Source organism: Parus major, chromosome 4 (assembly GCF_001522545.3).
Source record: "Parus major isolate Abel chromosome 4, Parus_major1.1, whole genome shotgun sequence".
In the NCBI taxonomy this organism is placed as follows: domain Eukaryota; kingdom Metazoa; phylum Chordata; class Aves; order Passeriformes; family Paridae; genus Parus; species Parus major.
The window spans coordinates 25,771,582-25,796,975 of NC_031771.1; the positions used below are offsets into that span (position 1 = coordinate 25,771,582).

The following is a 25,394-nucleotide window of genomic DNA, read 5'->3' on the forward strand; positions in this document are numbered from 1 at the left end:
GGGGAAAAAAAAAGGTTGGTTTTGTTTTCTGCATTAATTCTGTTTGCTGAGTCTGGATAGGAAGTTTCTGTCAGAGGACACAGCAATGATACTTCTTCATTGTGGAGGCTGGAGGGAAGGGGAAAAGGACATAGTTCATTGCACTGGGGAGTTGTTTGAATTGTTGTGGTATGCAAAGTGGGAAAAGACTGTATTCTGTGCAGAGTACTGAGCTTGAGGGACTAATACTAAGCTTTGCTCTACCTCTTCAGTATCCCTGCTGTGTATAAAAGCAGTTGCCAGGGTGAGAGGCCACTGACTGAGCTAAGCCTGACAAAGGTTTCTATTCCCATCCTGGCTGAGAAGGACAGGAGAATGTGGAAGTAGGATTTTTGGGTTTCTAGTAAAAACAGGTCTCAGACCCCAGCTAAAGTTAGAGTGTGTTTGCTCTGGTTGTTTCCTGTGGATTTTGAAGAGTCATTTGAACACATGGGATGTTTTTGCAAGTTGTATTTACCCAGATAGTGCAACATCTCAAAAAAAAAAACAAAACCTCAGTATCAGCACTTAACTCTGATTTGTATAAAGTTACTTGGTTCTTTGACAAAGTGCTCTGCAGGGCTAGGATTTCCATACTGTGCTGGTTTGGGCTCAGGTATAGTTAGTGACAAGTATGAGGTTGTGTTTTGGATTTGTGCTGGATGATAGTAGAGATGTTTTTGTTATTGCTGAGTAGGACTTAGAGCCAAGGCCTTTTCTGTTTTTTGAAATGCCTTGTTGGTGAAGGGGACATTATCTAGCAACATGCAGAAATATACACTTGGTTTGTGAATGGTACCACATCTGATACATGAAAGATTCCTGTGGAGCTGAGTGCTTTGTGTTTCTGCTACTTGAATTGTTCTGTAGAAAACAGTTTGGATTCAATTGTAGTGATGCTGAGCCAAACCTAATCAAATTCAGCCACTATTTCTCTATTCATTGCTTTTTGGGTTCATCTACTCACTGTTGGCTTGAAAACAAAACACAGGGTTTGTTTTCAGGATTAATTGTGGTTTATGTAGCAGGACTGACTTTCCTAGTGCTCTCAGTTATAAGCTTGTAAGATACAAGTTGTGAGAGAAAATTCAGCCTAAGTGGATTTAAAGGTTAGCGTTTGGATACCTCTATTAATTGCTTAGCGTTTCTTATCTAGAATTGTCAAGGCTTATCTCAGCCACTTTAGCTGAATGCTCAATTGTCATAGAATCATTTCAAGTATTAGTGCACATTTTAAATTGTTCCAACAACTAAGCAGATATCCCCCCTGGCTCCATTACAAATGTGCTTTAAGGTGCTGAATACTTGAAGGTGACTTCCTATTTCCAGCTTGCACTTCATCAGCAAGGTGATTTGTAACATGTAAATGTAATTGATAGCTCTGCCTGGAATCTGGAGGCTTTGCATAATTCTATTCCTTACTGCTAATTAGTCCACTAGTCAGTTGCTTTTCATATGATCCTTTATATTTTGACAGTCCTAAGAAGCAGTATTCATCTTTCACAGACATTTCTCTAAAACCAGCAGATGTTCTGGTAAATTCACAGTCTCAAGTGGGGTACTGAGTGAGGACTCCAAACAGAGGTTCACAGCCTAAATACCTTTGGTAGATGACCTGACCTCTGTAAGCATATATATATATATAAGCAATACCTTTTGGTATCCATCACACCTGTGCTCTCCAGCACCTTTATTTGAGATATCCTCACTGCTCTGGCTGTTGGGTTCCATGAGGCTGCTTTCTAAAACATCTTTCAAAGCAAGGTCCCATTCTTTGTACTTTCTGGACATTCTGTAGAGGATGAAGTAATTTCTTGAACAATTCTTAATTAAAGTAACTTGCTTAAGGAAAGCAGACTCTTTATTTAAGCAGTATTCTATCTGAAGAAGAGTATGTTCCAAACACTTCATTATTTTGAGAATTCTGTCTCTGAAGATCAAATTCTACATGAGTCCCTGTTACAGTAATCTATGGGTTTGAGATTTGATTTGATTATTTCTAGTACCATGAAAATGTCTTTAAGTAGGACTTAGTGGCATTTCAGTGCAAATGAATAATAAGATGTGGGTGTATGCCAGGCTTACTTTCATAAAAATGTAGTAGAAGAAATTACTTAAAGCTTTCTCTGGGCTGGGTTAATTTTGTGCCTGGATCTTTGTGTTATTCTTCTTAGGTGGTTTCTTTATTATTTTGAATTCAAAGAGTAATGTGAAAAAAGTATTATTTGTGTCCAACAAAATAAGGGACAATAGCTGATAAAAATTAGGAAGAAATCCATCTGGTTGCAAGAGTTGACCTGAGCTGTCATTTGTTTTCACTGTCATTGATTCTGCTATTGCATGTGATGAGGAGAAAATATCTTCAGTGCAGGAAGTTCTTGAGTATTCCAAAAGCTTTAACTCAGGATGAGAATAGTGGCTTACACAAAGATCCTTGCCATCATCTACTGCTTGAGGGAGTGGCACACCATCATCCAAAGTATGGCACCTTTCTCCTCATCATAAATCTGCCAACTGTTGAAGAACAACCATGTTCTGAAGCTGTGTCATAGTTATTTCTATTTTCTGTGCATTAGTTCTTGCAACCCCACAATGTAGAATAATATTTTGGCGATACAAAATGCAAATTAAACAAGTTTAATGACTATTCCAAAAATGTGGTTTGGGACGTAACTCAAATCTCAGTTTGTTCTGGTCACCTTATGTCCTGTGAGATTATTGTTTGTGCTGCTTTGCACAGGGATGCAGATGTGAATGTGTTTTTTAGATGAAGATTTTCAAGGTGTGTTGTTCTGCTTCAGGCTGGAGCCTTCCTCTATACCACTGCTTTTTTTTTTTTTTTCTGAATATTGGTGCTGTTGTTTTTTTCCTAGCAATAAATATGGCTGTCTAACATTCAGTTTTTCAGAACATACCCTGCTCTTAATGAATGTGATCATTTACACAGTGTCACTATAGTACTGGCATGCTAAATAATTTAGAGAGCTGTGGCAGGTAGATAGCTCTGTGGTGTCTATGTTACTATGGCAATACATTTGCTTAATGTAAATATTAGTCATTCTGACCGTATGAATCTCAGAGCTTCTGACATTATTAGCTGTGTCTTGGAGGTGGGAGTCTGCATATCTAAAAGAAAAGTAGTTCTGGCAATATTAATAGTTTAAAGATTACTTTCTTTTTCATAATTCCTTCTGCTTTGTGACCGAGCTGAATAATCTATTGATTTTAATGAGCAGAGCAGAATATTTCTCCCATTTCTTTATCATGGTTGTAATGCAGCTATAAAGAATACAGTTATAAAGGAATGTATAACTGTATTCTGATCCTCCAAAAGTTCAGCTGACTGAAGTGATAGGAAATAAGATCTTGAGGTCCATCAGCTTTGCTCCTGATCATACAGTCAAAGCGGTTTAGGAACACAAGAAATAAAATCAAATTTGGAAGAAAAATTTCAGGGGTATTATACTGAGTTCCCGGACTTCAAGAGGAAGCTAAGCCTATGAGGGTTTTTCATTCTCTCTGTGGGTACCAGCAGGTCTAGAATTGCTTAAGAAACACCCAGTTTGTCTGAAAATTAATGTAGAAGCAATATGTTAATGAAGTTTGTTTCTTAAATAGTTTTTTATATTTTTTAGTCCATTTTTGGAACCATTTCCAGGGAAAATGAATTACCTTCTGCGAAATCTTCTCTTTATTGCTGGCTTATTCTTGATTGTATGAACTATGATTTTGTTATGATTTTGTTATGAGGCAACAAACAGAAGCAGAAAAATAGTTAGATCACAGTTGTTAGACTATGTAAAAGCTCAGTCACTTCAAGCCATGAATACTGAATATACACTGGTAGTATTTGTAACATTTTATGAACTTTTTGAAACCTCGATGTGTTAAACTGCTAAGCTTAAGATCAATTTTTAAAAGATTTGTCAGGTATGTGCTGCCCTTTCCCTGTGTTTAGAATTGTCCCCACCAAACATCAGTAATGCAGAAAAAAGAAAGCATAGTAAGCAGCGAACTATGCCTTTAATTATTTGTAGGGTGGATTATACTGGAGGTTTCTGTGTGCTGCAGTCTGACATCAGAGCTCAGCATCTATCTGTGTTTGGCCCATTATATGTCAAAGAAGGAAATAATTAAAAAAAACAATAGTAGCCAAGCAAAGACTTCTGATTTCTTTGAATTTCACAGAAGAGATTTTGCTGGACTTGTGTAAGTGTTCGTCACTTTTTCTGTCTCTGAGATGATAAAACTTTCACTGTCAGTGTTTGCACGTAAGGCAAAGCTCTGTGCTGGACAAGAATACAAACTAGAGTTGTTAGTAGCCTTTCCATGGCACTGATATTCACAAATGCTAGTCTGGAACTCAAGTTAACCTAGGAAAATTAATTATTTACCACATACCTTTTCCTGACAAGCCTACCTGTGGGAATACTGTGCTGTTGGCTGTCTCTTCTTTAAAAATATAGTATGCTTTAGGTGTATCTGTTGATAGTAGATGCAGAGAAGTATTGAAACATTTAGATTCAGAATGCATACCAAATATTAGTGTAGTTGAAATAGTAATTGGAGGAGCTTCTCTGATTATGCTTTTAGTAAACAAACCATACTCATAAAATGGCTTGGGAAAAGCCACATCCAGCACAATGTATTGCAGGAAAAAGACAGAGTAGAAAGTGCAGAGACACTTTCTACTCTGTGGGAAGAGCCTGTTTAAAAGAGAGTTCTTCCTGTGGAATCAGGCTGGCAGGGTTTTTCCCTTAGGGAAAGAGACTCCATGGTTCAGCCTTTTCAAAGTCACATGTATCAATTTTTAGTACACATTTTTGTGAGGGATACTTTGAGCCCTCAACAAACATTCTTTTCTAGGTTTGGCTTCAGGACCTGATGTGTGCCACAGTATCCATGTGAAGAGCATGGTAGAGAGGGAGGGAGGGACTGAAGGACATGGTCTGTGTTCCCTTAGTATAACTCATACGAAAGGACTCTGGTGGAGAGGCTCGGCTGGCCTGCTGAGCTTGTGGCTGGCTTGATGAGTGTGTGGTATCTAGAATCTACTACTGAAGTCAATTGCTGGTTTATTTGTTTGTTTGTTTGTTTTTGTTCAGCTGCAGCACAGTCTTGGGGATGCTGGGCGGTACTCACAGCTTCCTGCAAGCAGGGATGCAGTGGAATGCTCCTCAGAAAGCCAAATCTTTTTTTATACTGCTCCACAGTGTACCAAATCTTTTCTTTTTGACCTCCACAGCATTTCGTTGCTCCTATTGCTGAAACATGGCATGCCTGTATTTTAAAGCTGGGCTGAAGAAGTGGAATGGATTGTGTTACAACCTAAATGTTTAATCTGGGTGATAAATTGAAAGGAACAGAAGTGTGTTCAAAAAAGCAGTTGCATTTAATGTTTCACACATGATTTGCTCAGCTAGTTTCTTTTACTGTCACAGTGCAAGTGCTTTTTCACTTTTCCCCGCAGAAGAAAAAAAATCTAATTGTTCTGCAGTGCCTTTTTTACAGGTGTAATGAATGTCTGCTTTTGAGTATTACCTTACAAATAAAAAGTGGATATTTTATCTATAGTGTTTTCATGCTTTTTGTTGTCATTCTATATATTCTACTTTGAAAAGGTAATGATGGTTATTATGCAGTCCTGTGTTTGACTCTCCTACGGAAAGGAGTGTTGTGTTGGGATGGGGGGATCCCAGAGGAACTGTGTATTTCAAGCTTGTGCGGACTATAAATTGTTTTTGGACTGGCACATGTGAGTTGTCACACTGGGTACTGTTGATCCATGGATAACTGGCACTTAATTATCCTATCTCATTTTATTTCCATTGCTGTCACAGGACAAATACATCGTGGAGATTAAAATGGAAAAAATATTATGGCCTTAGTCCTCTTACATTATCCTTAAAAATATTTTTTGTCAATTTAAGTGCTTGCATAGATGTGGCATAAAAATACATAGGCTAAAGTGTATTTCCATTACCTTTTCCAGTAAATGGAGGTGTTTTTATAGTTATATTTGTAGTTTTGACAGAAGATGGCGAAATAGGTGAGAAAAAACCAACAGGTATGGTTTCCAGGGTTTTGTTGTTAATTTTGTTAGTATCTCAGTTTCTGTTTTTGAGCAAGTGCTTTCTTTTTATGTTAAGGATTAAAGAGTATATGTCAAGTGTAATTTAATATATTGTAGATACAAAAGTATTTGTCACTTGATGCTTGATGTTACTGCAATAAGACAGACAGACACTGTTGAAATCATAGTAATGAGCGATGTTTATGTTGATGTAGCATTTTTAGAAGAACGTGGCTTTGGGTTCTCAGAAGGATGAGGAAAAAGGCACAGAAGGCTTGTGCTTTCTCACAGCATGACCTCAACAGGTGTTTATTTCCAGGTGCAGAACACTTAACTTCAGAGCTACAGTAATACTAAAGGATGTGATTCTAACATCCTGCTTGGGTATTATAGTTTAATGCCACTCAGCATTATAATTAGCTTTACTAGACATTAATAAGTGGGTTTAATATTCAAACCATGGTGTTGGAGTTAAGTGTGCCAATGAACCTTATCACTGGAGCAAAATGTAAATTTTAACTCATTTATCTCATTAGTCTTTAATAAGGCTGTGCTTCGCAAATCATGGCTGCATCATCTGCTGATTATACCCTCTGATCTGCTAAGCAAAATAGCAATCTAATAATAGCCATACATTGCATGAAATTCTCCCATTGGTGTTCTGAAATGCTTCATGTATCTATTTTTTTTCATTTAGGGGGCCTTGATTGTGTCTTATCTCTTCTGCACAGTGCCAAAATATAAAAATAAAGGTAAGATGAGTGTTTTGCCAAATAGAAGTTTATGAGGGTCTGTTAGTGTGTAGTCTGTAAGTCTAAGAGTGTGGTGCATTGGGATTCTGAGGGGTTTTGGGACAGGTAAATGGCCAGACAGCCAACTGAATAATGTTGACTTGCTGCTTTACTAATAATCAGGACTCTCCAGAAATGCATGGCTCTTGTATTAAAGGAGAAACGGATCTGAGTGATTTGCCTCAGGCCCATGTGAAAGGGAACAGAACTGGAGGAGAAAGTAAAGTCTCATGGCTTGAGCACTTGTATGCAAGGAGTTGCCATTGCAGCTTGTGATGATGATTGCTGTGTGCCCTGCGTGTTATTCAGAGCAAGTAAGTGGAAGGTGAATACATTTTGAAGTAATTATTCTATCAAGTCCAGTTTTGATGCTTTTCCCCAGAAAGCAACTTTCTGGGGAAAGTATACTTTCCCCAGAAAGTATAGCATTGTCTAAATCTAAAGAAAGTTGTTCAGTTCTTCTGGAGACTTTGAAGCTTTGAAGGTTTCTCAATAATTGTTGGTAAGATGCACTAACGGTGAGTGAGCAGGGATGATTCTGGTGTCTGAGGCAGCAAAACTCAGACATTCCACTTGTAAACTGATTTGGTTTGGGTTTGCTTCCATGTGGTCTTTTATTTTGAAAAATTCATACTAGCATTCTCAGGTTGAATTTTTTGATGTTTGCATCTCTTTCTAGAGCAACATTAAAACAGTATTTCAGATACATATAGTCTGTTTAAATGGTTGCTAGGGGTACAAGGGGGAATCTCTTTTCACACCATAGTGTGTTAAATTGATATTTAAACTTCTTTCTAGTGTTCTGAGGGACGTTAGCAGTGTATTGTAATAGCAACAGATGTTGCCCTTGCAGGGGCACAGAGGCTGTTGACTACTTTTGGGCATAGATGGACTATTCTAGTACTCATCCTTCAGAGTACTGGGTTGTATTTTCTATGTTGATCTTACTGATGGTTTTGTAGAATACATTTTCACAGAGAAAACTCAGTATTTTCCCTATTTAGAGAAAACCACGGATTTGTCTCCCAGTCCTACTGAGTTAGAGGATGGAGGGGCATTGGCACAACCCCATATGTACAAATGGAATTCAGTGGTTTTCATTTTAAAGTGTTGGCAACTTTGAGGACTTATTCTTTCTAATTAGACTGATTATTGTGGTATCCATAATTGCAGCTGTATGTGCCTTTGGTACTGGGACTCCTGAAGAGAGGCTTTCATAGGATCATAGAATGGCTTGGGTTGGAAGGAACATGAAAGATTTTCCAGTTTCAGTCCTGCCACCATGGGCAGGGACATCTTTCACTAGACAAGGTTACTCAGGGCCACATCTAACTTGGCCTTGAATCCTTCAGGGATTGGGCATCCACATCTTGTCTGGGAAACCTATTCCACTGTCTCACTACCCTCTGAGTAAAAAACTTCCTAGCACCTAATCTAAACCCCTCCTCTTGTAGTTCAAAAACATTTCCCCTTGTCCTATCCCTGTCTGTCCATGTAAAAAAAATTGCTCTCCCTCCTTTTTGTAAACTCCCTTAAAGTACTGGAAAGCTTTAGTGAGGTCTCCCTGGAGCATACTACATGCTGAACAACCCCAGCTCTCTAAGCCTGTCTTTGTAGGAGAGGTTCTCCAGCCTTCAGGTCATCTCTGTGGCCCTCCTCTGGACCTGCCCTAACAGGTCCATGTCTTTCTTGTGCTGAGGACTGTCGACCTGGGTGCAGTATTCCAGGTGTGGTCTCACAAGGGCAGGGTTTTCTTCTATCCTTCATTAATTTATCATTAGTCATGTATATTTGGTTTTGTGCTGCCTTACTAGTAACACCATTTATTTTCAGTTAGTTTTTTCAGCACAGACACTTGGTTGTATGCAAATGCTTCATAAAGTCACCGGAGGGCTTCCTGAGACATTCTGTGATTCTCAGGACTGAGGGTAATATATTTCAGAGTAAAAGTCTGCTTGAGAACAGCAGGAATGTCTGAACTGCCTGACAGTTCTGAAACAGCAGGGAAGGGCTTTATTATTGCAGTGGCTTGGGCATTCTGTGCAAGAATAATGTTATCTGTGGGGCGAGGTGAAGAAAAAACAGAAAGGAGATGGCAGCATAAGTGGTGATAGTAGAAATACAGTGAGTTTTGTTTTAGCAGAGGGATAGCTGGTAAATGATGTAACAGCTTTGCATATTCTACAATAGTTTCATACCTAATGCATTAAAACAAAAAATTGGTTTGACATATGCTTTCTACAATTCAGAGGTTGGAAAAACAATCATAATTTTTTTAATTCAGTGTCAAGAACCATGTCCTGAGGAATAAAGTTGGAGGTTTCACTTCCAAATGTGCTGTGGTTGCAACTGACAGCTGTTCAAGGTCTGTGCATACAGACGGACTTTCTTGTGTCTCTTTGAACTCCTTCTGTCTTCGGCTTGGAAGCTCTCTGAGGACTGTTGTGTCAGACCTGACTGTGGGATACGGTAGCTTCTGCAGCTCTGACAGCCTTACATGGTAGGACAGAAGAGGAGGTGAGAAGCCACAGGGCTCTCCCAGGCATACACAGACACTCCCCACTTTCAGAACTGTGCAGGCAGGAATGAACAACCTGGTGATGGGTGGAACCTGTGCTTTCCCACGCCAGTAGAAGCTTCCATAGGTGTTACAAAATTAGATGGGAGAGGCTGTGGTTTGGCTTTTGGTTATTTATGCCAAGAAGCATTCCTGCCAGGGCTGACATTCATCTCTCTGATTTACTAGGCTTTCAGTAGTGGTGATTCCAAGCGTTAAAAAAGTTTAAATAGTAATTAGATTTTATTTTCACATGAATCTGATACTTGCTTCACCTTTTAGTAGATACATTTGTGCGGTTCTGTGTTTTTGAGCATGCCTTTTATAAGATGAATTATTTTCCCTTGCAATTTGTTAGGTTATTTGACATCTTTTACTCTCCAGGGTGTGACAGTTGCTAGTTTATCTGCATTCCTTCCTAGACTAGAAAGACACCTGTGTTTCTGTTCATGGTTTCTCAAAGGTTCAAAGGCAAGACTGAAAAAAAAAATAGACAGAATTATTATCAAAGTGCCAGATTACATGGATTTTTTTTTAATTGTTCCTCTGATTGTTTATCAGTTTGTTTTTTTTTTTGCATACTGGCAACATGTCTGAGACAGGTGTTGTATAGACTATATGTATTGCGTTTTTGGCCAATGCATTCATATGTTTCATTATCCAGGGAAATGCATTCACAGGAATGGGAGATGCTGTAACGATATTCAGTTTTCAGTTGCAGAAGACTAGGTGGTGTAGGAGTGTAAAATATTTTCATAGTAGAGTAGCCTTATGTTCGGAGATCAGAGATGCCGAATTAATTTGCACTCTGTGTAATGGAAAACTTAACACTGTATACATGACATAAATAATTTTATTCCTAGGAAAGCTGGAGAAGCTTCAAGAGAAAAACATCTGCCACCTGTATAAAATGCAATGTAACTAAATAGAAATGGAAATATAAATAACATGTTGATTTTTCTTTGATCTGACTTTTTATGCAGTAAACATCATAAAAATGCCAACACTCAATTTTGGATTTTCTTGTTTAATACCATATGTATTAGAAGCAAAAAATTTAACCTACATATAGAAAGCTATGATCTGCCAAAGTCCACCCAACATGCAAATCTGTACCAATACTTTTAAATCAGAGTGTCACTGCAGGAGGTGAGGTTGTTTTTTCATGGAACCGTGTTCACAGATGTGTTATTTTATTGAGGTTCTTGACTTTGTTATAGGAATTAATATAACATGAATCTTCAACTTCTGCTTGTCTGCTCTGAGTTGGAATAGAAAGGGAGAAGAGGGAAAGCAGTGTTTATTGTGCAGTTTCCTATGACACAGATACCTGGGGCTTTGTGCCTTGGGAATGGGGAGCTGGAGAAGTAGGAGAGGATTTTGTAAGGAAGTGTTCATTTTGCCATTTTTTTCCCAAGTTTGACAATTGCAAATCATAAAAATAATTTTGCAAGGGGCTTTCTCTTTGTCAGACTTGAACATAATTTAGGACAAAGGAGGTTCACCAGTTTCTGGAGCTTTCTCCAAGCTAAATTTGAAATGTCTGATGCAAACAATACTGGTTCACAGAGTTCTGTTGTTTCTATCTTTCTTTTAATTCTTTTAAGGAAGGAAAGAAAACTGACAAAAATACATTTATGTTTAGAAGTATCAATCCAATAAATATAACATTTTGCCACAAGGCCTACCTAATATGAGGCAGTAGAGGTACACAGAGAGAGGAAGGAAAATAACCTTTCAGATTTTAGTAGCTCATTAAGTTGACTAGGTTTGAGGAGTAATTTGTGATGGGCTTTTGCCATCCTACAGTGCACTGAAACAGTTGTCCTGAAGCTCTGTAACAAGATGCTTTTGCTCATTCTCTTTGTTCATTAGTTCATCATGTCACTAACATGCTATTTTTTCAGAGTGTAGGAAATAATGTTGACTTGGTGGATAAGCAGCTTGGGGTGGTAATTATCTCTAAAATGAGTAGTTTCAGTAACTGTGTACAGAAGATAAATGACAGATTCAAGTTATCTAGTCAATTATTATAGTCCATAGTCCACTATAATGAAGATATTGAGAGGTATAGAAGGGTTTACTGTGTTAGCGACTTAAATTTAGATAGAGTTATAAACTGATTTTTTCCAGGAAAAAGAGAACTTTATATTGTGAATGAAGTTTTGGGATGAGAAATAAATATGCTTATAGATTAAGTATTATGTTTACAACTATGCAATAACCATTCTATACATAACAGTTCTGATTTTATGGAATATTCTGTCCTTTTCTGGGGCTTTTAGTTTGAAAGAGAAACATAAAGAGAAGCATCATGTGCATGTGAGCAAGACAGCAATTCCATCTGCAGAGTGGAAGTTCTTTTCTCAGTGCAAACTTGGCAACAATCCTCTTGGGAAGCTTGTTGTTTGGTTTCTTTGTTTATTGGTCAAATAATCAGGGTAGTCTTAAAGGTGTTTTACTGCTGATTCTTGTGTTTGAGCTATATTTAGAACCCACAGAATCAACTCAGAGTTTGGAAATAAAAAAAAAAAAGTTTGTGGCTTTTCTATCGTGGAACATAATATTTAGAATACATGTGTATTTGCATTTTATTGTTATTAGTGCTGAAAGCACACATGTCTTCTTCAATGTTACTCTGTACGCTTGAGAACATTATTCTTGGACTTCTTACGCATATTATAATGAGTAATTTGACATGTTGTACAAATCACTTGAAAAATTGTCTTACATATTATTGCTGTAGCCATAAAATATATAGCTTAATCTTGTTTTCTGTAATCTACATATGATAATTACAGGTACATTGATAACATTTTTCTAGACCATCTTTCTCTTGGGAAGGTAGTATTTCCTGTTCTGTCTGCTAGTGTTCTGAAAATAGTTTTAAATCTTCAGAGTATGGTGTCTTCTAACACTTTGCTGGTCTCATTCATCTTCCTGTCAGGAAGGCTTTCTAGAAAGGAAACTTAATAATTTCCTATGAATTTATTTTATACTTTTAGCTACAGAAACTGTTTTACCTTTCTCAAAAACAATCTAAACAGCAAAAAATGTTCCATCACTTCAGCATCACAACTTCAGGAAGCCTGTGGTTTCTCTAAATTATGAGTTGGGGCTGGGTTTGTGCATCACACGGGTGTCAGAATTATCTTGGAAAGCAAAATTGATGTGCAGAGTTACTTTGACTTCTTTCTTCCACTAGCATAGTCAGAACATAAAGTAGGTTTTGTCAAATGTCTGCTTTCTGATGTGTTGCTCCCTCCCACTCCTGGATAGCAATGAATTTTGAAATAAACCCTGTATAGATTCTCAGTAAAGATGAGGACTTTGGCTACAATTTTTTAGCAATAATTTACTTCAGTTATGGAAAAATGTTACTAGTCTAGACATAGCATGGGATATTTGTAATTCACTAGATGTGAAGTAATGGAAAATAGATTCTTTCACTCAGTGAGGTGTGCTGTGCCCTCTGGGGTTGTTATGTTTCTCTTTGAAACTTGGTATGGAAACATTTGCAGTACAAAGTTTTAAACTGAGGTTTGTTTTGTTTGTAATATCTGTCTCACGCAGTACAACACCAAATGCTTTCATCTGTGGGCCTTGGACATTTTTATGACTTGGTTTTCTGTGGAAGATGTCTTTTCTGGGGTCATCAGTTTTGTTAGTGATGTGGGAATGAACCAGCAAAGCTAAAGCCTTTGAGCTGATTTCAGTTCAATGACACCTGCATTCTTTAGTATGTAGGTAGAAAAGAGCTTTCCTGAACTGCTATTTTTAAGGCCTTTTTTCAAAGTTCAGTTTTAATATCCTTTTGTCTAGTAGCAGACTGGATACCTCAGTCATACTGTGCCAGAATGCTATTGGGAATAGAGAGGTATCTATCTTGGATTTTAAGAACCCTAGCTGCTATTTTATTATTATGTTTTTAACCAATGTAATCTGTGTTTTGAACCACTAATTGTTACTGCATTGTTGCCTTTCTGTATTTGGCTAAGAGGACATAAAATACAGCAGAGAAACAGGTTTATTATATTCCTTATCTCACATAAAAAGGATCAAGTCATACCATTAGAATAACAACCATATTTTTTTTCTTTCTCTAGCTAGAATTATGACCTAGGGATATGAACGTGTAGTTTATTCCTCCTGGGACTTTGCAAACATGGCTTCAGTAATTGTATGCTCTCAAGTTCCAGTGAAGTTGCCTATGTGCAAATGAGTGTGGTAGATGAACATAGCCTGTGGTGTAACAGGTAAATCAGGCCTTTCCTGAGCAGGTCAAGGTTTCTGTCAAGTATTCTATGTTGCTTAATTCCTGTTTCCTTGAGCAGTCAGTGCCATTTCTCAGCTTTGGTAATATGACCTTTGATGGACCATCTTTGCTGATCAGCTGTTTACCTTCCTTGGTACACTGTGTGTAATTTTAGCCTAACCCATCAATGCATTTTGGACCATACTAACTGGCATCTCTGTTTTTTCATTTTGGCTGACCCATGTGGCAGGAGTCTCTGAGGGCCTGGGATGTAGCTTGGCCTGTGTCCCAATGCATAGTTGATGCACAGTCCCAGTGCAGGAGTTGATGCTGTTTCTTGCCCTTGAAGCAAGCCTGTTTATGCCGGTGTAGCACTGCTGGGCTGAGGCTGTCAGCTTGGCCTTGGGATTTGACTGCTGCTTGCTGCTGTGGGAGAATTCCCTGTTCATGTGTCTGGAGAACCACGGAGTTATTTAATGCTGGAACCTGGGCCTCCTAATGTATAATACCATAGGATTATACAGATCACATGAAGAGCTTAGTGGTAGCCCGATTGAGTTAATGTGAATCTACAATAAATATGTGAGTAGTTTAGCTCCCCAGACATTTGATAAAAGATGAATTGTGGTTTTTAACTGAAGCAGACTGACTGTAGATGGGACAGGAAGATTTTTTGTCTCATTATAAAGCACACTGTGTGTAGTTTCTCTCATGAGAGAGATCGTTAGGCAGTCTCTGTGGGGACAAGGCACAAGACATTCTTACCTTCATGTTAGCAGGTTGGATTAAATTGTGCTTGATGAGAACAGATTGATACTTTGGTTAACTACATTACTTTACAATTTGTGGTGACTTGCTCTCTGTTAGGCTTTTAAGCAGATAGCTTTATCAGTGTAAAGCACATCTACACATCCTACCTACACATGGAAAGCTTAGCATCTTTGTAAATACTGAGTAGAAAAGCTGGATTGAAGAAAGCTGCCTAAATGTGAAATGCTTGCTTGAGGCAAAGGACAGGAGAAATTGGGACTGTGGCACTGAGATCTGAAAGGACAAAAAAAGAAGTAAGATAATTGTTCACACAGTTTAAATGATTCCTCTAGTAATCTGCTTCAGCTTTCTTGCTAGTAGAGCTTCTGAAGGTGAGTAGGACTTAATGAAAATGAGGATTCCTTGATGCAGTGACTTTTAACTACTGACAGGTTTAGTTGTCTACAACAGACCTACTGCTCTCCAGTGAACAAGCTGCAATCCTTCTATACTCTTGTGGTGATTATATAGGATCATTAAGGGTGGGGATGTGGCTGTTCCTCATAGGCTTTGCTTTTGCAGCAAAACTTTGCCACAAGCACTATGAATCCTTTTCTTTGGAAGGATTGATGTCTTCCTTTGAAACACTATTGTTAATAAGACTTAAACCCTCTCCCTGATCACAGTCCCTAAAGAAAATCTGACAAATTCATGCAGAAGGCTTTCTTTTCAATCAAAAGTGAACAAATCCTGAACAAGGTCCCTTTTAAGTTGAAACGAAGTTGAGGCATGCAAAAATTTGCCACTCATTTTTTCTCTTACCTTCCCTTATCCACTTATCAGAGACTGCAGAGGTGTGATTGCATAGCTATGAGCAAGACCGTATAATTTCCCTCTGCTTCTTTGAAGTGGTCTAATTTCAAGCCCCTTTATGCTACACTGATCCATGAAAAAGTTTTGATATGTGCTGTTTCTTTCACTGCATTCGAGGCTTCTCTGTTGCCTCTGTGTACCTGGACTGACAGGGCTGAAAGCTTTGGCCTGTAGAGAGCAAAACACTGCAATATCTGGTAACAGAGGTTTGCTTGTGTTCGTGAATTGTTGAGCATGGCATCTTAATGTCCCTACAGAAGACAACCTTGATAAATTGCACAGCCTTGCAGCATATTTTATGCCTTCTTTACTGTGCTACTGTATTAGGCTGCATATCTTTTGTCTTTGTTATGCATTGCCTGGGAAACCCCAATCCTGCAAACTTTTGCGCTGGTATGTTTTTGTTTTTAATGCAAAAGTGAAATTTTTAAGAGGAGACACTCTACTGTGAGAAGATTTTACAAAGGATTCTCTGCTAGGCTGTTCTTCCTAGTGTACTTTGCAGTAAAATCAGTACTTCTTTTGATTGAGGTGTTTAGCACTGTAATCAGCTGTGTGAAAGGAGCTGATGGCTTCCAGGCTTCTGAAGGAAAACTAAATGCAGATATCCTCCCATCAGCCCAGTGACTGAGTCTTGTGGACAGCTGCTTTTCTTCAGCTGAAAATAAGCTGAGTTGTACTAAAGCTTTCTGAAATACCTCTAGAAGGCATATGTAAGTGGGCCTGACCTTGTGATGGGTTTAAACAACTGATAGATAAGATATGAAAGACTTACCTGCTAAGAAGGTTCTGTTACTGTACGGCAGAAACAAAGTATTAAACTGAGAAGTGGCTTCTGGAAATAGAATTTTGAATGGACTGCATGAGAGGTGTATTCACACTTGTCAGGGTTATCAAATGGTGGAGTAATAACTTGATCAGGACTTAGCAGAGACAAAAGGCTAAATTACTGTAAAATTTTAATCATGAACTGATTAAAATAAATGGTTACTCTTGTTCTTAGTGGCCCCTGAGTTCACTTCTACTGTTTCCTCCATGAATTGGTGTTTCATAAATTAATTTACTTCCTCACCTTTGGACTCATTATGTTCAGGTTATTTGTCTTGTTTAATTGGAGTGAGATTTAATTCACAGGGAATGATGTGATGTTACATTTAGTGTTGCACATTTGGTCTTACAAAATAATCAAGAAAACCTAATCCAGTAACAAAATCTGCTTACAATGATTGTAGTCTGTCTGCTACTGCTATAGCTACAGCATGCAGTTAGATTGAAATGTATCTTACAAGACAGACTCTCTTCCAATGCAATTACCTATTTTTTAAATAGGGACTCTGTTTTTAGGATCTATTCTGTGACCACTTAAGTTGTCAAAAGCTTTTTGAAACACTATTACAGAGTTTGAAGTCTTTGAAGCCTACACAATCTATTAGTGTTTTGTATTACTAAGGAAATCCCAGCATCCCAAGACGCTTTTGAAACTGGAAATATTTGCTTCCTTAGGGGAATTGATTTGAACTTAGAAATATTATTGCACATTGCAGTCTGCAATGCTGTCTTGTTACTTTTAGATTAGAGATGATTAAAAAGCCATAGTTGGGCAGCTGTGAGGATAATGTCTGTGTTCTTCAACTGCTCTGAGATTTCAGATCCAGAAGCTGGGATAGAGGCAAGTGAACTATGCCCTTGTCAACAATGTTTGCTGCAGACAAGTTGTTTTCCACTAATTATTTAAATTTGCTATTTTTGTTCATTTGATGCTCTGTATAGTCTGTTTATGATGGTTTTTGTGAAGTAGGAGTAAACATTCAGAGTGAAACATTAGAGATGTTGTTGTTTGTCACTACAGGACAAATTTTTTTCTTGATAATTACTTCTTATTAAAGAGGTAAGTGGCTTTAATGTTGGGATTGTATGTATATGTAGGATATTGCTAGGTGCAGGTTTTAGTTATAGAACATAAATGCTGGAGATGAATTTGTTATTTTGCTGTTTGTTGGTCACATATTCTCAAAGATCTTTACCAAGCAATGGGGTGGTGTTTGTGTCTATAGTAACAAATACAGTAAATAGACCAGGCAGGATGCATGAAACATCAGCTTGAGGGGACCCTCCTAAAAGGTTTCTGTGATTGATAGCATAGACATTTCTAGACCTGGCAACACTGAAAGCCCTTGCTGTTCTGCTCTAGACTGATCTGACAAAGATGCAATTTGAACCAGAATGTTGGCAGTTTTTGGTGACCTGTATATCTGAGGATTTGGTGTGTTGTCATTTGAGTGTGCCCAAACTGGGCCTTGGAAATTGTAAGCTCTTAAGTATCTTGGATAAATAGGACCTTAGGGGTTGTTATGCTGGAGATGAGGGGAAATCTGCTTGTCTTGAAGGCTTCTTTCCTTGGGGCTCTATCTGTTCTTTCTATGTGGAAGCTGGACTTAGGATATCCTTGTGTAGGACAAATGTCCATTCTCCAAGTGCAGGCTGTAGCAGTCATCTGCCTAGGCAGTAAGCTGTTAGCAGAGGCAGGACTTGAATGAACGTTCAGTCCCACCGTGATGGTTATAAATTCTTACACAAACATTGATAACTAAATAGCATTGTTGTGGAAAGTGAGCTTTCCTACTGGACACACAAAAACAACAGTGGTTCTATCACTGGACCTCTTGGATCTTGGTGGATTTTGAATGGGTGTCAAAGTATGTACCATTTCTGTTCACTTGAGGTCTTTTCATAGCTGCAGGGAACCAGGTAATATTTCATTAATCTGAAGCACCAATATAGAACTATCCCAAAGCAGTCTGCTTTGAGAGCTAAAAGATAGGGCAGGGTTTGTCTGGCAGTGAGAGACAGAATCCTGTCTTAATGTTTGTGGAGCAGCACCTGAGGCCGGGATAGGAAAGATGCATGAAGAAAAAAAGATGGAAACATGCATGAAAATGCATGAAGAAAATTGCAAAGGTAGGAAGGACAGAGAATTAAAAGGGATTAGAAGAGAGAGTAATGAGTTAAAATAGGTTTGGGTTGCCTGTGTGTGGTAGCATCCTAGAGCTTTGCGTGTGTCTGGAGAGTGCATCATCTTCACTGATTTTTATCATAATTTGTGAAGAAAGCTGTAGTCTCCCTTGTTGTTTATTATCTTAAGTACTGGAGGCTGATCTGAATTTTCTGATTCGTCACCTGGTAGGTAGATGTGGAATATCAGTTTCTTTTAGTTAAATTCTTAAGCAACATGCAATGGCTACATTGAAACAACCTCTAAGTTGTCAAATGAAGGCACTTACAAATTCCAGAATGGAGCTTGCCTCTGCTTGGTTAATTAAGTTCTCTTACTGCACCTTCTGATACCATCTTTAATTACATGATCATATTAGTTTTTCCAAAGCTGCTTGCTTCATGCACAGGAGAGATCTGCTAAAAGGGTGAATTAGGGTTGTAAAGTGAAGGACATTTTTGCCTGGAGGAGTCTGCTGGACTTCTACCAACATGGAAAGATTCTGTTTGCAGGAGAATGCTGGCAAAGAGGAACTACCAAGAAGAGGGCAGGTGATCTGAAGTATAAATATTCCTTGGATTATTAGCTATGGTATTAGGCAAAGTACTTAAAGCAGTCTTTTTCTACATGGTGTGTAAGCATGGGTTGCATTTTTTCAGTGTTTCTTGGTGGAAATTTTGAGTACTCAGAATAGTCGTATCTACTTAAGTAAGTAATGATAAAAGCACCCAGATCCTGGGTCTCTCAAGTTGGCTTCTCAAATGCACTTGCTACTCTGATTATTTTTGTGGTTTTATTTTTTTTTTCGTTGGGTTTGGGGCTTTTTTATTATTATTATTTATTTTTATTTTCTTCTGCAGGAACATCAGTGATGTAGAACTAGGACATACAATTCATTTTCACAGAGCTGTTTAAGAAGTAGTAGTGTACTGGCAGATACCTTCAAGTAAATGAGCAGATGAGCTAGTTCTTACTGGTTGTGTGCAATCCTCTCCACTGCACCTGGTTCCAGGTGGTTTATAACCTGGAAAGTTGTTTGTATGGAGTGCCAGCTTCATTCTGGAAGTGGAACAGATAAAGTGTGCAGGATTTATGCTGGTTATGCTGGCTTCTCCACACATGGAATATGTTACCTACAAAAAGGATGGGCTAAGATTGTGTTACTTGTATTGTGTGAGAGTGCTTAGCAAATGCATAGGCAATACATTGTAAATGCTGAAAGAAGTAGGGCTAGGATGGAGGGGGGAGGCTGATCATGCGATTCAATCCTGAACATGTGAATATGTGTATGTACATATATACAGAGTGGCGTGCATTACCTCTTTTCTTGCCTCGGAAATCTTAACAGTTGTACCCTGTATATTTTTGGACTCTTTTAAAATGGCAAAAGTTGCTGCTACTTTTGAGACAGGCTGGATGTTTTCCTGTGCTAGCAGTTTCAAGAATATCAACAGAGCACAGATACAGGGAGCAGAGATGTTCACTACAGAGAAAATATTCATCTTTTAAGATATGCCCAGAGAAATCCCTTCTATACTGGCAAAGAATTGCTGTATGGGATTTGGCAGCTTATGCTACAAAAAAATTCTCTTTGTTGTTGGGTGCTTTTGGTTGGGCTTTTTTCACTATGGTCCCAAACCAAAATGAATTAAATGCCTAGTTGGTTTGAAAAAATGAGAATAAAAATTAAAACTTTATAAAAAGAAAAAGGGTGGGGGGTGCATGAGGGGTAATATGTTCTCTTAAGTCTCTCAAATATCTGCAGGATATCAATCATTATTTCATTTTAACTTTCCCCTGCAGGTGTGCAACTACTTTGATACTCAGATATCTAGGATATTAAATAATGGATGAGAGGAATGTTTCAATGCTGGATCCTATTCTCATAGTCCTTTAATATGACATCTCAATTTATTTAGCTTTGGATACATAAAGATTTTATCTTTTATGTTGTTCTTTTTTTTTTTTTTTTCCTTTGGTATTGATACAGATGCACCCTTCCATATGAATATGGTGCTCTAGAGATGTTTTCAACTGTTTATGATATGGTTTCTGGCAGAACACTTCTAAGAACTTGTAATTATATCTATTACTAGAAGATACGAAAAAAAAAATACAGAACTGCTATTTTTTTTACCTGTTCAGTCTATGCAACATTAGTTACTAAGCAACTCTGAAGAGACATGGTCAGATGGCAAAAGTGTCATAATGAGAAACTAAAAATGCAGTGATATGCATAAAATGTTAATTGCATAAGCTTTTGTTGGGCTTGTTTATTTCAGTAGCACCTTATTTCAGTCACTGGTCTCAAAAGTTTGAGCATTATAAGCTATTATTATGAGCAAAATTCTAAGGGGATTACATAAAACATGCTTTAGAAATTCTGTCCTCAAAGTGAATTAAAAGAAGAAAAGTTTGTGTTCTCTTTAAGTATGTTCTTTTCTGTTACACACTAATTTGATGTGCACTGGTATATTTATGTTTCTTTTTGGTTTTTCTTTTTAACAGATATCTGTGGATATGAAAGCTCAGGACACAGTATCAATCTCATAATGATGCTTGAACATCTGTAGCTCACTGGAGGATTTTAAAAAGAAATTCAGCATGACCTAGTTGGCTTGACCTGTGGAAATTTTATAATGTCCTCTGGAACACGTATCAGCAGAAATAGGCAGGCTCCCAGCCTGCAGGGTGTTGACCCAGAAACATGTATGATAGTGTTTAGAACACACTGGGCACAGGTAAAGTTAATTAGTTTTATTGATCGAAGTAAGCTGCGTTGATACAAATTTGCTTCATTCTTTTATTTTTATTTTTTTTTGGATAGTCCTGAATTGCTCAGGAACAAATGTCTTTCATGTAGAATGTAGTAGGTGACGCTGAACTATTTCTAAAATGCAATTGACCTTTGGAGGTATGGTTAGCCTTTCCTAATCACACTTGGAACTCTGGATTTGCATCTAAATGGGAAGTGGTAGGACATATCTTATGGAAGGCCTAGATCTTCTTACTGGCTTTCCTATTGATTCATTGTGACTTGCACTCTGTTGCAGATTTCTGTGCTTCTTTTCCTTGTGCTGTATAAGTCTTGTCTATCCTTTAGAAAGTAAATTAGATGCACAGTGCAAAGCTGTATGCACTCTTGTTTACTATGGATAGATGTAGATTATATACTTCAGCATATTCTAAAAAATGTTTGCATGTCATCAGGATTGTAATTGCTTCTGAGCAAAGATGTTTTGCTGTGAGCACCATAATATAAGGTCTTGTTTGCTGCAGTAATATAAATAACCTAACAATTTAGATAAAATTGATTTCTGTACTGCTGTTCCTGTTGTTCTTTGGCTCTCCCAAGAAGCCACCCAGACAAATGGTGGTGTTTCTAAGATGTTTCCTGAGTCACAGGAGCTGTCATTCAAGAGTCACCTTTTCTCACCTAACTAGTGATGTGTTGTGTTAGGGGAGCCACTGTTCCTTTATGGTTTTGTGGCAATTATCCTCCACAAAAAGGCTAAAGACAATGTGTTTTTTGCACATTGAGCTTTATTGTTTGCATGCACAACAGAATGTAGTTCAGGGTTAGAAGTGCTGATATAACTATTATTACTATATTGAAAATTGCAAGAGTATGTGGGCATCAGTGGCCATTGGGTATCATGTAAAAGGTGTCAGGCAAAGAGCAGCACTGTGGGCTGCTGCTATTCTTACTACTGCAAAGCATCCCGTGATATTGATACCCCTGAGCACAATTGCTCTGGCTGGAGAACAAGCCCTTGGATTTCAGTCCTCTGTGACAAACTTGTTTTAAACATCGTGAAAACTCAATTTCTGAACACTAAGGAAACCTAGTTTATCCCTATTTGAGAGAACTCCTGGTTATCAGGAGTAGGAGATACAACAAATTTAGGTGCTTATTAAAAAAGGTAAATAACAGCAGTGTATTTTTGCCTTGTACATGCCAAATGTGAAACTTTCAGATTTTGTCTGTCAAACTTCCTGAATTTGAAAACATGAAAAGACTTAATGCTTCTTGTGTTAAATAATTTCATTAATTTGTTTTCCTTGTAGTGATAGGTATAGCCTGCTTTTTATGATGCATTCAAGTGCATTAAAACTGAACTGTCTTTGTTTCTTTCTCCTTAGGTTCTGAAAATCCTAGAGAGGCATGATCCTTTGAAAAATACTCAGGCAAAATATGGAGCAATCTCACCTGATGAGGCCAGCACTGTCCAGAATTACGTGGAGCACATGCTTTTCTTATTAATTGAGGAGCAAGCAAAAGATGCCTCGATGGGACCTATTCTGGAGTTTGTGGTCTCAGAAAACATCATGGAGAAGCTTTTCCTTTGGAGCCTACGGCGAGAGTTCACTGATGAAACAAAAATTGAGCAACTCAAAATGTATGAAATGCTCGTAACCCAGTCTCATCAGCCTTTGCTGCATCACAAGCCCATTTTGAAGCCTTTGATGATGTTGTTAAGTTCCTGCTCAGGAACAACCACTCCAACAGTGGAAACAGAGTTGGTTGTCCTCTTGAACCAGCTCTGCTCTATAATAGCCAAAGATCCCTCCATTTTAGAACTGTTTTTCCACACTAGTGAGGACCAAGGAGCTGCCAATTTCCTCATTTTTTCCCTGCTCATCCCCTTCATCCATCGAGAAGGAACAGTAGGCCAACAGGCCCGGGATGCACTGCTTTTCATAATGTCTTTGTCTGCAGAAAACAACCTTGTTGCAAACCACATAGCAGAAAACACCTATTTTTGCCCAGTAAGTTGTTCTTATTTTACATGATCTTCAGCACTAAACTAACTGTCTTTCCTGCATTATTTCCTCCTTTTCTGTTATTTCTGGTAAAGAAGTATTGTAACACATTTGTTTCTGCTAACACCTATTTCACAAATGGTAATGCTGTTTTAAACCATCCGCGGTGCCAAACATAGTCTTGCTTCCTGTTTCCAGACCAGTGTCTTGTGCTTTTGGACCAGCACAAGTGTTTTTGCAGTCACACAGCGAATTGGATTGGAAAACCGATGGAAGTTGTAGCAGAACATAGTGGGAGGGAAATCTGTTCTGTCTCACTGTGAGGCACCTTTAAGATTCTGGGGCTGAAGGGAGAAAGGGGGGTAAGGCGTCCTGAGGTGATTGTTTCAGGTGCCAGCACAAGCTTAAGCTGTCTGTGCTTCCCATGCTGACATCAGTTCAACAGTTCAAAAAATTAGTGTGAGAATAGTGAGAGTGTTACAGAAATGTTTTAAATTTTGCAAGCTTAAAGGGAGATTTCCTCGTTGTCACAAAATTGGGTATTTCTATGTCTGTCTCAGGCTAACCACCATCTTGCTATGTTTTTCTCTGTTATGAAACTTGGTAGCACTGTTGCATTGTTACACCTGGCAAATTGATCTTCCTACATGAATAGAAAACCTTAACTTACCTTGCTGTTAAGTAAGTAATCTGATTTAACTAACAAAGCTGTGCTACTGCAGTTTTTAAAGTTAAAGCAGACTGGAATAACCACACCTGCTTCTTTATGTCTTATTAGTCTGAGATCTGCACTGGGTGTGTTCAAACCCAAGTATCATTCTGTACAGAAGTTTTCTTGTGGGTCAGTTTTTGAATGGATTCTTTTATATTCTGCATGGCTTGTGTTCTAATTTAATAAATCCTGCAAAAATGAACTGGAGGAGAGTCTTACATGGCTACTAAAGCAGACAGCTGTAGAAGAGAGTGCACTAGAATCCTTGATGCTGCTCAACAGCTACTCCAGCCTTAGGTTTCCATGTATTCTGACATTGCTTTGAACAGTAGGGGGCACATTTGCAGGGTAGGTGAGGCCTACAAATTCCACAACAAAACTTCTAAATGATTTCTTTTGTCAGTTGTAAATATTGCATCAGTTTGAGGCTCCAGTATGACCTTGTTTAATAGGTGCTGCCAAAGAATATGATATTGATTCTCAAACTGTCCCCAAGACAGATACCATTATTGGATCTATGCTATAACTTCCGTAATTACATTTTCCAATTAGTTAAAAAGAAAAAAAAAACCAGCCTTATTACATTGAAGATAAAAGCCAGCTTTCAACAGCAGGGAGCCATGATCGACAATCATTCCAATTAGGAAGGCTTCTTGTCAAAATGCGCTAAAATCAGACTTCTCTGAACAATAATGAGGTTGGCCTAAGTCTATAATAAGCCTTCAATGTAATGCCATATATTTAGCTTACTAGCACAGTATCTTTTTTGAGTTCTGATGAGCTGAAAAGCAGATTTTGTTCTGAATGAGTATTTTGTAGGTGTCAGTGACATTGCTGTGTATCACTGAAATCAGTGCAAATGTTGCCTCAGGTACTCTGCAAAACAGCTAATGCAGTCCTGTGTTGATTGCAGAGACATTTTAGGTGGCACTGTGTTGATGTGATGTGATCTCTGTTTCTGGGGACAGATTGGCATGTAGGATTTTCTTTACCATGCCTTATTGCATAATGTAGGCAACCCCTAGGATGAGGTCTGGCCATAAGTCTTAGCTGCCTCTTGTACCCAGATCAGTGTTAGATCTGTGCCAAGGTGAACTTGAAGGTTTTCTTGTTACTGTTTTTTGTCTTTGGTTAACAGCTTTTTAAAAACTGGATTGTCCATAGATCTGCAGTATTCAAAACTTTGGATGAAAAAACTAGAAGAAGGAGACCGTTTGCAGTGGGATACATCACTTATAAATGTTTTTAACACAAAATGTGTGGGCAAACTATTTGGTAAAGTTTTCTTAGTTTACACCAAATAATTTTTATCGTGTTTTGACATGAAAGTTTTCTGGATATGATTGAAGATACTATCTGTTCAGCATGGGAATAAGAAAGAAAAATGTTTCAAATGAATTTTGAGCAGGGTAACATCTCAAAGTCCCTCACAAAACTTTGTAAATATGTTGCAGTTTAGGAAAGCAACTGTTACAACAGGAGGAGCAATGGCTCTGCAGTGCCCTTAAAAAATTGCGGCTGCGTAGAGATAGAAAGACAGACTATGGATGTGGGAGGAGAGAGAATTATTAAAAGGAAGTAATTGTCCAGGTAGCGATTGATTATGCAT

The 25,394-nt window shown here is 38.1% G+C and overlaps 1 protein-coding gene across 6 annotated transcripts in view; it reads left to right on the plus strand.

Annotated features, from left to right (window-relative positions):
* The window catches only part of FAM160A1 (family with sequence similarity 160 member A1), an 80,343-nt gene that overhangs the window by 24,760 nt on the left and 30,189 nt on the right, over positions 1–25,394 (plus strand). For 5 of the 6 annotated variants that reach the window (XM_015624737.3, XM_015624738.3, XM_015624736.3 and 2 more), the window contains 3 exons: positions 6,789–6,843; positions 20,818–21,050; positions 22,453–23,079. In XM_015624737.3, the coding sequence (XP_015480223.1) occupies positions 20,949–21,050; positions 22,453–23,079 (729 nt within the window). In that variant the 5' untranslated portion in view covers positions 6,789–6,843; positions 20,818–20,948. The remainder of the gene's footprint in view (positions 1–6,788; positions 6,844–20,817; positions 21,051–22,452; positions 23,080–25,394) is intronic. The other variant, XM_015624742.3, reaches the window with a different exon arrangement.